The 12,561-nt window shown below is 48.5% G+C and overlaps 1 protein-coding gene across 3 annotated transcripts in view; it reads right to left on the bottom strand.

Annotated features, from left to right (window-relative positions):
- Positions 1-3,918: 3,918 nt before the first annotated feature.
- Positions 3,919-12,561, bottom strand: part of TMEM255A (transmembrane protein 255A) — a 33,778-nt gene continuing 25,135 nt past the window's right edge. The window contains exons 7-9 of one of the 3 annotated variants that reach the window (XM_035113787.2): positions 11,104-11,263; positions 9,836-9,979; positions 3,919-7,894 (exon numbers count right to left, since the gene is read on the bottom strand). In XM_035113787.2, the coding sequence (XP_034969678.1) occupies positions 7,736-7,894; positions 9,836-9,979; positions 11,104-11,263 (463 nt within the window). In that variant the 3' untranslated portion in view covers positions 3,919-7,735. The remainder of the gene's footprint in view (positions 7,895-9,835; positions 9,980-11,103; positions 11,264-12,561) is intronic. The other 2 variants (XM_035113786.2, XM_035113785.2) reach the window with 2 other exon arrangements.

Raw genomic sequence — 12,561 nt, 5'->3', positions numbered from 1 at the left:
TGGTGCCCTCCATATATCATTAGACTACATCAGGGTCCCCAAACTACGGCCCGGGGGCCGGATGCGGCCCAATTGGGCTCCCAATCCGGCCCGCGACAACCCCCGCCGCTCGCCGCCCGCTCTTACGGCGCGCAGCGTGGCGGCGCTCTTCCAGGTCGGAAAAAAGCGCCGAAAATCCTTTGTGTGCATGCGTATGGGCCTCTCCCGACCCAGAAGAGGTCATTTCTGGTGCACTTCCGGGTCGGGGGAGGCCCATACGCATGCGCACAAACGATTTCCGGCGCTTTTTCCGACCTGGAAGCGCGCCGCCGCGCCAGTAAGCGCCTGTGCGCATGTGCAGGGGCAAGCACTCCCCCGCCCGCCGGCCCGCACGGACGCGCACTCCCCCGCCCTCCGGCCCGCCGCGCGATCAGCGCAGTGGGAACCAGCCCAAAGCCCAGTAAGTCTGGGGACCCCTGGACTACATCTACCAGCACCCCCTCTGCATTGGTAATGCTGGCTGAGGCTGATAGTCCAACAGCATTTGAAAGGCACCATGTTGGTCAATACAGATTTTACTCTTTAAACACTTTGTATAGCTAAGAGAGCGGCTTTGTCATGCTGGCCACATGACCTGGAAGCTGTACACCGGCTCCCTCGACCAATAATGCAATATGAGCGTCGCAACCCCAGAGTCAGTCACGACTAGACCTAATGGTCAGGGGTCCCTTTACTTATAGCTAAGAGTGGACCCCTTTGTACTGCCAGAAGATGGGAGTTTGGGGCCAGGCTGTTTAAGCATGCTGTTCCTTTTTAAAAGGATTTGCTTGTATTGCTCACCTACTCCCCCCTTTATTCCTCACCCAACCCTCCACAGCTCCTTCAAGCCCCCCCATATACACAGCTCTTCTGCATCCTTCCAACCCGCTTTATTCAAACCTCTGCTGTTGTTTATAGCCACAATTTTAAAGCCTGTCCTCTCCCCTCCTCCACCTTGAATCGATGCAAATCCAGGTTAGGAGGTGCTAGACATGCTCTTAATGGGTCTGTATAGTGACAGCCTTACGTTTTTATGTATATAGGCAGATATGTCGTTTATATAGATAAGAATTTGGGAACCAGCTAACCCTGCCACAAAATTAAAATGTAAACAAAATTCTTACCACTTTTATTTTTATAAATTATTCCGAGGGCACATGAACCATGTATGTATTACATTCTCACAAGAAATGGATTTGAAGATGATAATACAGCACATGTGACTTCTGTGTTTACATTTACAGGTGATTGCATACACTTCTATCAAAGCAAAAAAGCAACCTGGTCATCAGGGTGGAGATAACTGCTATTTTCTTCATGTAAAAAAAGAAAAAAGACTTTTTAAAAGCAGCAAGGATACTGTGACATAACCATTCCATTTGTTCAAATGTATTTGGCACTCAATGAAATCTAAAGGTACTGTGTAGTCTGCTAGAGGCCAGCCCTGTTCTAGAGTAGCCTCTTAAGCAGGCACCCCCAAACTTCGGCCCTCCAGATGTTTTGGACTACAATCCCCATCATCCCTGACCACTGGTCCTGTTAGCTAGGAATCATGGGAGTTGTAGGCCAAAACATCTGGAGGGCCGCAGTTTGGGGATGTCTGCTCTTAAGAGTATGATAGCAGGGATTGCTATACAAATGAGGTGAACACAATTATTGAAATCTCAGCGCAGAGGCAAACCCTCCCACTCCAAAAAGCTCTTGCCCTAAGATATTCTGGAGAAAAGGTGGACATGGGGCAAGGATGTGTTTAACTGCTCTACTTAAGTTGCTTGGGAACCTGACAACCCTTGAGCAAAGCCCTGCAGATGGGAATGAGAACACCACAACATTTTGGCAAACCTTGGGCTTATGATGCAGGAGAGCATGCATGAATTACACCCATTTTATATAATGTCGAACGAACTAGAAGCTACACTGGAGAACCTGTGGACTTCAAGATGTTGCTGGACTCCAACTTTTGGCGTCACTGATGACGACTGCTGGCTGCAGCTGATGGAATTTAGAGTCCAATGCCATCTGACGGGCCACAGGTTCTGCAGCCCTGATTGAAAACATCTCTTAAAATCCTCAGATGATTTTAGGCAATGAATAACTTTTATAGCACATTCCTATCTTTGGCTACTTTGGAAGTAAATCTCACTGAGTTTGATTGGGCTTACTCCAAAGTAAGTACCAGTAGATCTAGCTTTGCAGCTTTAGTGTGATGTTGGGGCAGTGGCATTAATGAGAAGTGAAGATCTAGACTATTGAAATGCACAGCTCTTCAGATCAGGCTTTTTTATCACCTGCTTTTGTGACTTTACACAATGAGGTTGGCCTGCAAGATAGGGGAGGTGGAGTCCAGTGTCTGGAGTCTACCATGCTGGCGAACCCTGGTTTGTGCAAAGCATTCTGTGAATCCCAAGCAAACAGGGAACCGGTGAATGAATTGACAAGGTGAGAAGAAAATGCTCTAATACAGGGGTGTCAAACTCAAATTCATCGGGGGCCGCATCAGCAGTTTGGTCACCCTCAAAGGGCCGGTTGTATCTGTAGGACTATGTGTCCACTCTTTATTATCATAAATTATTGTCACTGCATTCAATTATTACTGTTTTTTGTAATAATGTAAGTAATAACTAGCTCTGAAAGCAGAAACATAGTCAGAATAATGGCAAGTAGATATTCAAATGTACAATTATTGTACAATTTATTGAAAAATGATTTTTGGTAACTGCACTGGGTGGTGGAGGCTCGCTAGGGTTTCATGCAGGACCTTTGCAGAGCTACTAGTACCTGGAGATGCTGGGGTCCTTCTGCATGCAGGACAGATGTTCTGCCAGTGAGCCACCACCCTTCACCAAAGGGACTGGCTGAGGTTGACTCACTGGAGCTGCTCTCCTGGTTCCAGGGTTTAAGGGCCAGAAGTATAAAGCAGCATCCTATGTTTCTGAGGAGAGGGAGAGGGAGAGGGAGAGGGAGAGGGAGAGGGAGAGGGAGAGGGAGAGGGAGAGGGAGAGGGAGAGGGAGGGAGGGAGGGAGGAAGGAAGGAAGGAAGGAAGGAAGGAAGGAAGGAAGGAAGGAAGGAAGGAAGGAAGGAAGGAAGGAAGAAAAGAGGTAGTGGGAGGGAGAGAGGAAGGAAGGAAAGATGGGAGAGAAAGAAGAGTAGGAAATAAGGAAGGGAATAAAGAAGGAAAGAAAAAGAAAGAGGGAGAGAAGACAGAGATAAAGAAGGAAGGAAGGAGAGGGAAAGAAAGAATAAGAACGAGAGAGAGGAAGAAAGAAAGGGAAGGGGGGGTCGCCGCCTTGATTCAGCGCCAGAAAAGAGCACGAAAGGACCCAGGGGCAAAAAGCATTTCCCGTGCAGCGTGAGGCAGCGGGTGTCCGTTTTAGGAGAAGTGCGTAAAGCCTCAGAGTTGCACGTTCGTGAGGCTGAGCCGCTGCTGAGCTCACGTTCATGAGGCTGAGCCGCGGTAGGAGGAGGAGGAGGTGAGGCAAGAGGAGGCGGAGGCGGCGGCTTGCCAGGTCGGTGCCCAGCAGCGCCGTGCGGAGAGTCCCGAGCCTCTGGGACGCAGCAGTGCTCTGTAGCACTTTGAATCCTCCTCCTCCTCCACGCGGCGCTGCTGGGTGCTTTGTCTGTGCTTCAGTAGCAGCAGCAGCCATTTCCAGGAGCCGAGCCGTGGCAGGAGGAGGAGGATTCAAAGTGCTACAGAGCACTGCTGCGTCCCAGAGGCTCGGGACTCTCCGCACGGCGCTGCCGGGCGCTGACCCGGCAAGCTGCCTCCTCCTTCTCCTGCTGTGGCTCGGGGCGCTCCACGCAGCGCTGCTCCGGCCGCCTTTCTACCCCCCCGGCCCCAGCAGTTTGTTGGCGCTGCGCTTCAGCAGCAAGGTCCCGCTGCTGGGTCCCGCTGGCTGGAGCGCTCGGCGGGCCACATGGTGAGGTCTGGCGGGCCGGATTTGGCCCCCGGGCCTTGTGTTTGACACCCGTGCTCTAATACCTGTTTTTGTACAACTCTTTCCTCCCCACCTCCCCAGAATGAACAGCATACAGTCTCTGGCCACAATCCAGAACAGCACTCAATTGGTGATAGGACACACAAGCTCACAAAGTCTTGAGAGCTCCCTAGTATCAGTATTAAGATGCTTAGCACATGTATTAAGCCAGGGGTAGCCAATGTAGTGCCCTGGAAATGTTGGTAGACTACAACTATCACCCCAGCAGGCATGGCCAATGGTGTAGAATGATGTAGCTCAGAAACATCTGGAGGGCAAGACATTGGATACCCCTCTTAAGCTATGCGGTGCATGGCTTCCCAAACTCTTCCATCTCTTACAGCTTAAAATACAGACTTGATTAGCTATCATGAACCAAGTACACAATTCAGGTATTTCAATGTTGCAGTAAAATCTCTTTCATGTGTTTTCCTCCAAGAAGTAGGTTAGGCTGGTGGCTCAGCGGGAATTTGAACCTAGGTCTGCATTGCTGTTTGCAGTGAACCATGAACCGATTCACCAAACCGGCCACACATACAAAATGCAACTTTCTAAATTGCTAGAGCTGTGAAAGCTAAAAGCTTTCAAATTGCATTTTTCTTTAAAATATTAGTTTTTCTTATTTGGGGCAAATCCCATGGGCGTACCCAGGATCAAAACTAGGGGGGGGCAAGGGGAGGGGCCAAGGCACGAAAGGGGGAGGGGCCACAAAGTGGGCGGGAACAGCGAACAAAGTGGGCGGGAACAGATGCTTTTAAAATGTTCTTAAAATAGAACATTTGATGAGCGTATCTGCTGGTGGCTTAAGGTTTGCGGATTGCAATAGATGTGTGTGGTAGAGAAGGACATATGTTAATGCAAGACGAGTAAAGACAGAGCACAGCATATATATACTGTATATAGCAACTCCGTTGGGAAAACGGTCTCTGCTAGGATTATATGGGCTGCGGGAGGTTGTGTGGCGGCCAGCCTGATCGCAAACGGGTTACCTCTTACTACGTAACAAGACACGTATCGAAGTATTGTCGCACCGCAGCATCCCTTGGAACAAACCTGCCCCTTTATCCCTAATTGATGTCTCACAAAAAGATAGCCGCGGTTCTGCCGACGGCGTCTTAATTATTTTGCTTTGGGTCTGACAACCGCGTTGCAAAAAGCGGGGATGTCTACCGGGAGGAAAGGAAATACGGGGCTTTGGGGGAAGGAGGCAGGAAAAGGTCTGCGTAGAGATAATGGAGGGGGCGGTGGAAATCCCGCCAGTCTCGCTGGAGAACCTGCGCATCCCTGCAGTGCATCTGTTGAGTCAGCCCCGCCGCGTTCATCGAGGCCGATTCCGAATCCGTGCGCGCTGTGCACACAACCGTCGCCTTGCAAACCCTGAGCCCGCTTGAAATGAAGGCACTGCAGGCAGGCACAGGCAATGATCGAGCAGCTTTCGAGAGGGGGGCGGGTGCCCAGTACCGTATTTGTGGGGGGTGGGGAGAAGGAAGTGGGTGGGATGGGAGAAGCCCTCTCACCGCGTTGCTGCAAAGGAGGCGCGGGCTCTGAGAGCGGAACTCAAATCCGCAGCGCCTTGTTGCAGGGAGGAAGCCTTTTGGCAGCGCTCCTGACGCTGTAGGCTGTGCGAGGAGGAGCGTGGGTTCCCCGCTCCCTGGTTCCCCGCCGCGCTTGGCCTTGCCTGAGGGCGCGCCGGGGAGCTGGAGGGAGGGTGCGGCGCGGCGCGAATGGCGAACTCGCGCTCCGCCGGGCTGTGCTCCGCCTCTGCCCACCAGCCCTGCTTCTAGAGTAGGGCAGCTGCCCTAACTTGCCGCATGGTGGGTACGCCCTTGGCAAATCCCCTTCCTTTGAACTCAGTCACAAGCAGAAGCAGCCCTTTATAATAAATTCATTAAGGTGTTTTCATTTTTTAAAAAGCAGGAATCTCCGGTCCACTCCATACTGTGGTGGACTTTGCAAATACGGGGAGAGATCTGTAACAAGACAGGGTGAACACTCACTAAGGAGCCGTGATTTTTGGGGGGTGGGGTAGGGTGGGGATATACCTGCTTCAAACATTTGAGTGTTCCCTATTAAGATGTATGAGAGACTGCAACATAAAGTGTAAATCAGACTAGGATTTCCTAGGATTTGTACAAGCTGAGGATTCTGCATGCAGAATTGTGTGTCATTTGAAGCTGACTATGTAGCCTATGAATAATGCAGGCATGCAGTCTAGGTCTTGCTGCACAGCTTAGAGGACAGTTAATGTTAGCCTCAGTTCCTGATCACCCAAGAGTCCCAAAATGGCTACACCAAACACACTCTGCTTGAGGGACTCCAGTGGTGTGAAGACAGGTGGGGAGCCGCCTCTTCTTGTGGAGGCTGAGCTGCTTGCACTATTTAAACCCTCCTATTTGTATTAGTTTCATGGGGACCCAGCCTTATAATGAATCAGAAAAATGGTCCATCTAGATGAGGATTTTGTGTACATTGCCTGGCAGCAGCTCTCCAGAATTTCAGGCAACGGTTTACACAGCAGTGCCAGGGATTGAATCTTGGAACTCCTATATGCAAGGCAGATGCTCTACCACTGAGCAGCAGAGCAGCCACCATGAGTACAGAAGACTCCCAGCTGCAGAACTTTCATATAAAATGGGGTATGGATGATGAGCTGTAAGGGGTGGGCTTTGGCACCCCCTTCCCACATCTCTTCATGTGTTTGTTTACATGCAGAGTGCCTGAACACCCAAACAGGGCTTATGTTGGAACAAATGGTGGAAATCCAATGCTTGAAGGTGCTAAACAGCTTAATTAGCATCCTCTTGCAAGGAAAAAGGGGGAAAGTGACATTTGATCATGTGCATCCAGCCAAACTGTGGCTTTTGTGCTGTTTAAAAGAGCAGAAAATATTTGACATAGCACCTATTTTTGTTTGTGGCTATATTAAAAACCTAAATAGGAAAATAAAGGCCGGTTTATATGCATCCATCACCAACATACATAACGATAAAAAGTTGTGTGTGAAGCAACCTTTGTTTTTCTACTGTGAGGTAATGCTCACAGAATGTCGCTAGGTGTCAGTAGAGTGCCATTTGCCTAACAAACAGCTGCACCTGCAGTGATCTTCCTCAGTTCCCATTCAAAGGCCCATTTTCAGTGTGCAAAATTAAGGCTTCATAGATCACATATTATTATTATTATTATTATTATTATTATTATTATTATTATTATTATTATTTCCTCCTCCTACTAGTCTAGAGCATTCATTTCATACACTCAAGCTCTTGGGTTCCTCCTTTAAATCTTCACCGTCAGCTACATTCCACTCAGCCCAGCAGTTTTGTTAAAGAGGGCAAAAGGAATTAGGAAGACCCGTTTATCAACATCTTTTGAGAAAAGCAGGGTGTGCCTGATTAGCCACATTGCACTTTCAGCTATTTGCTCAAAGTGAGAGGGAAACAGCACAGCAAACCCTCAAAGCAACAAGTCCACAGCGGTCGGCTAATCATGATGGATTTTGAAGAAGCAAACTGAGCAAGACTACAGGTGCTGAATATAGGATTTCTCCCTTCTTGCCGCTGGCAGTTAGCATCAATTTGGCCTAGGCCTGGTCTATGGAAAGAGTGTTGCAGGGTTCCCCTATTTTAAATTTCTTATGTATGCTATGTAATAAGTGTGCCCCCTCCTCTCTTCCCCACCCTCCCTCCAGTACAAAAAGGTTTCACAATTAGCCCCAGCGGCACAGTTTCTACCCGTCCTTCCTTCATGGCGTGTAAGGTGGTGGCTTTTCAAAAGGTGGAAAATACGGTGGGGAGTATCGAGGAGGAGCAGTAGGGGACCAGACGTAGCTTGGCGACGGCGACAGCGATGGAGGATCGTCAGAAAGGCCAGATGGTGTGGAGGCCGGGAAGACACTGGAATGCTGCAACAAAAGGGAGAGAAGTGTCTTTAGCAAAGAGAAAGCTGCTTCAGGCACAGCCCAATCTTTGGTCCTTCTAGCTTAGCATAGTCAACACCACCGTGGGAGGGGGAATCCTAGTCCTGGGAGCCAAATTTCTGGCCCTCAGGACTCTACCTAGGTAGGCCTCCCTGGCCCAGGTGATACCTCTTTCTTGAGAGCCACTCCCAGTGAGTATGTACAGCCAATACTGAGCTAGGTGTAGCAGTGATATGACCTGGAATTAAAACAGCTTCCTATGTCATGCACTTCTGAACTATATACAGTGGTACCTTGTTCGGAATCAGGGATCTGTTCCAGAGCCCCAGGAGCTCAACAAAAGGGACGCTCGACAAAGTGCTGCTCTGCGCAGGCACGGAGCGGTTTGTGCTTCTGCGCATGCGGGATTTAGCGCTTCTGCGTGAGCGGCAAACCCGGAAGCAACCTGTTCTGGTACTTCCAGGTTTGCCACAGACATTCGCCGAAATCGACGGTCGGCGGGGTGGACGTTCGCTGAGGTATTACTGTATATAAATTCCTGCTTCATAGAATTGTAGAGTTGGAAGGGACCACAAGGGTCATCTAACGGCCTGCAATGCAGGAATCTTTCTGCACAATGTGGGGCTTGAATCCACCCTGAGATGAAGCGTTTCATGCTCTGCTGACTGAGCCATCCCAGTAGCCCAGTTTGAGGTCCTTACAAGAATTCCACCCATGATGAGGCGCTGGTTGTGACCTTTTATGACCTGGCTATGAGGCATTTTGGGGAGAGTTTATCTTTATATCGCCTCCCCCCGCTAGGGCATGTTGAATTGTTTCAACTTTTGGATTCCAGAATGAGGGGTGCTAAAAAGTTGTAACATGGCTTGGGAATTCAAGAGATGTTTTGGTTAAATTAATATAATTTAGTTTCACTTGGTTAAGTAAAATGTGTGTAAAATTGCATAGAAATCATTAAAAGAGACTGTCAAGTACTTGCAGTTATACTGTATGTTTATATTATTTGTATTCATTATTCCCGTTGTTTAGCACTTCCTGACATTTTCAGAAGGTAAAATTGGAATTCTTTGGTTATGTGCAGTTTATGTGCTTCTTCATCAGGCATAGGCTTGCCAAGCTAAATGTTATCCCATTACAAAAATAAGAGCAGATTTGAATTCCTCACACCCCAAAACACATATTTAAGACTTCTTACTGAAGTCTTACTCCCCCACGTCAGCTTCAAGGATCAGCTGAAGATCATCGCAGGAAGAGGAGGATCAATTTACCCTGGAAGTGAGAAACTCTGGTGCCCTCCAGATTAGAACTATAGAATCCAACTCTGGGCAATACAGGAATGTTTTGCCCAACGTGGGGCTCAAACCCAAAACCCTGAGATAAAGGCTGGAACTACATTGATCTTTTAAACATTATTAGGACGATTTTAAAAGTAACATTCTATAACGTTTAACATGCATTCCCCCTTTGCCAGCACCCTCTGGTGTCACATTTTAATAGCACATTTTTAATGTTATAAACCATGAGAGTAGATCTGCCCCAAGAGTCTCATGCTCTACCGACTGAGCTAAACTCCCATCATTCCTTGATTGTCAGCCATATCGTCTGGGAGCTGATGGGAGTTGAAGTCCCATAACAACTGAAGGCCCATAGGTTCTCTACAATTATACAGGCTGAAACTGAGCGGAAAGTGAAATGTGTTTCACCACACCTGCAAAAAAAGAGAAAAAGGTAAAATTTGGAGCCAGGAACAGAGGCGAAATGACAGCAAGACGAAGGCAAAATAGTTTTCTCTCCTCCAAAAGATGGAACATAAAAGACCGCATAGAAAAAAGAGGCAGTTGTAACATAACTGCTTGATGGTGCACCCCCTGTAAAAAAGCAGATTACTCTCTTAAGTAAGCACAGCAGCCATTTGACCCAACATACCTGGAAGTCATATGCTGAATACGGCGGCAGGTGAGGCGTGCTGTGGTAGTATGTATTGTATGACGTCACCTGGGGTCTTGAGTAGTAAGATACAGTGGGCCGTGCATTTTCAACTGTGCAGTTTAGAGCAGGAAGTGAGGGAGTCTATGAATACAATAGAAAATGGAAAACTCACTTAGCTTGTGGTCCACTTATCCAAATGGCCAGAGGAGATCAGAATACTGCAAGAGAAATGGGAGACGTACAGATCTTGCCTGTGCACTATGATCTACCTCAGGGGTCCTCCTCAAGTGTAGGGAACCTTCTGGCCATGGGCCAAATCTAGCCTGACAGGCCTTCTCATTTGGGCTGCTGGGCTGCTCTTCCCAAACCACACCCACCAGCCCCACCCCTGACATCCTATATGACATAAGGCATATGGCTGTAAAAAGCAGGACTGAAATATCCCTGTGCATCATTTGAAATGGAGGGAGCTCAGTCCTGGTTGGTTCAGGTGTGTAAGGAACTCGCCTCTCCACCGAAATCCTGCAGAATGTAAGATTGTACCCCTCTGCCCATTAGCTAATGCATGGAGGAGTTCAACCACCTTTACCCTGTGGGCCAACTCTGACAGGTGGGTGGGACCATCTACCTGAGATCAATAGGATGACAGAAGATGGAAAGGTGTGTGGTCACGCTCACCTGTCAAAGCTGGCCTGCAGGTGGGAGGATATAATTATCTGACTTGCCAAACCAAAAAGATTCCCCACCCATGAGTTTGGTTGTCATGCCTTTTCCTATATGGCTCCGAAAACTACGCAACTCCTTCCTGATGGACTTGCACCTTGCCACTTGAATTCTGGCATTTAGTGAGGCCACAAAGCCTTTCCCACTTCATGGCTGCCTTTAATACCTACCAAAAATGTCTCTTGTCACCTTTTAACTGCTGCCCACCCAAAATTGCTCTGGTCTCCAGAGCAGCTTCTCATTTTTAATCTCTCTATCTTCTGCTGTGTGTATTTCAGTGTTTCCCAACCTTGGGTCTCCAGCTGTTTTCAGACTACAATTCCCATCATCTCTGACCACTGGCCTTGCTAGCTAGGGATGATGGGAGTTGTGGTCCACAAACAGCACGAGGCCCAAGGTTGGGAAACACTGGTCTATTTGCACCTTGCCTCTCATTCCTTTGCATACCACATGGTGAGCACATAGCTCTAAAAAGTGGCACAACACGCTTGAAATAAATAACTAATTCTACTTGTCTACGTTTCCTATGGACATCCTCTTACCATATCTTTAAAGCCTCCTAGGATTGCAGCGGTGATGATCCCGAGAAACAAGCCCACGATGTTCAAAATGGTTGCTGACCAGAGCAGGTGGTAAAGGTGAATGATATCTTGGCAGCTGCTGACGTCAATGTACTCGTAATAACCACCGGAAATCTCCACTCTGTTCAATCCAAAGAACGTCAAATTTTTAAAGTACCAAGTACTAAAGACATACTCAGTTGCACAGAAAGGCAAAACATCTTTCAGTAGATAATCCTTGTTTTGGGACACCTTTGCTAGAGGGATGTAAGAACATAAAAGACTACTGCAGAAGTACTGTTTTGGGGGGCAGGCAGGTGTGGGGGACTCTCTGGTCTTGAATGGGGTAACTACACCCCTAAAGGACCAGGTGCGCAGCCTGGGAGTCATTTTGGACTCACAGCTGTCCATGGGGGTGCAGGTCAGGTCTGTGTCCAGGGCAGCTGCCTACCAGTTCCATCTGGTATGCAGGCTGAGACCCTACCTGCCCACAGACTGTTTCACCAGAATGCTCTAGTTACCTCCCGCTTGGACTACTGCAACACACTCTACGTGGGGCTACCTTTGAAGGTGACCCATAAACTACAACTAATCCAGAATGCAGCATCTAGACTGGTGACTGGGAGCGGCCACCGAGACCATGTAACACCGGTGCTGAAAGACCTTCATTGGTTCCCAGTACGTTTCCGAGAACAATTCAAAGTGTTGGTGCAGACCTTTAAAACCGCCCAGTATACCTGAAGGAGCGTCTCCACCCGTCGTGCAGCTCAGACACAGGTCCAGCTCCGAGGGCCTTCTGGCGGTTCCCTCACAGTGAGAAGAGAGGTTACAGGGAACCAGGCAGAGGGCTTTCTCAGTAGTGGTGCACGCCCTGTGGAATGCCCTCCCACCAGATGTCAAGGAAATAAGCAACTATCAGACTTTTAGAAAACATCTGATGGCAACCCTGTTTAGGGAAGTTTTTAATGTCTGATGTTTTATCGTGTTTTCAATATTCTGTTGGGAACTACCCAGAGTGGCTGGGGAAACCCAGCCAGATGGGTGGGGTATTTATTATTATTATTATTATTATTATTATTATTATTATTAGGCCAAAGGCCCATCTGGTCCTACAGCTTCTTCTCATAGATGCCTGTTGGAAGCCCGCAAGCAAGACCTGGGTGGAACAGAGCTCTCCCCACCTGTGATTTGCAACAGTTCATAATCCAGTGATGGCGAACCTATGACACACGTGTCAGATGTGACACGCAGAGCCCTCACTGCTGGCACGCGCCCCATCGGCCCATTCGCGCTGTTGTTGCCCCCCCCGCTCCTTCTCACGCTGTTAAAACCCGGATCCTTTTTTTGTTGTTGTTGCTGGTAGCCAGAGATTGGTTTTTAACCCTTTCTGTGCAGTTTTTTCTGGCGCTTTGGCAGACGATGATTGGGTGTAACAGTGTT

The sequence above is a fragment of the Zootoca vivipara genome, chromosome Z (genome assembly GCF_963506605.1).
Source record: "Zootoca vivipara chromosome Z, rZooViv1.1, whole genome shotgun sequence".
NCBI classification, from domain to species: Eukaryota; Metazoa; Chordata; class Lepidosauria; order Squamata; family Lacertidae; genus Zootoca; species Zootoca vivipara.
Note: the sequence above shows the minus strand (reverse complement) of the source record. Positions and strands in the feature narration are given on the sequence as shown.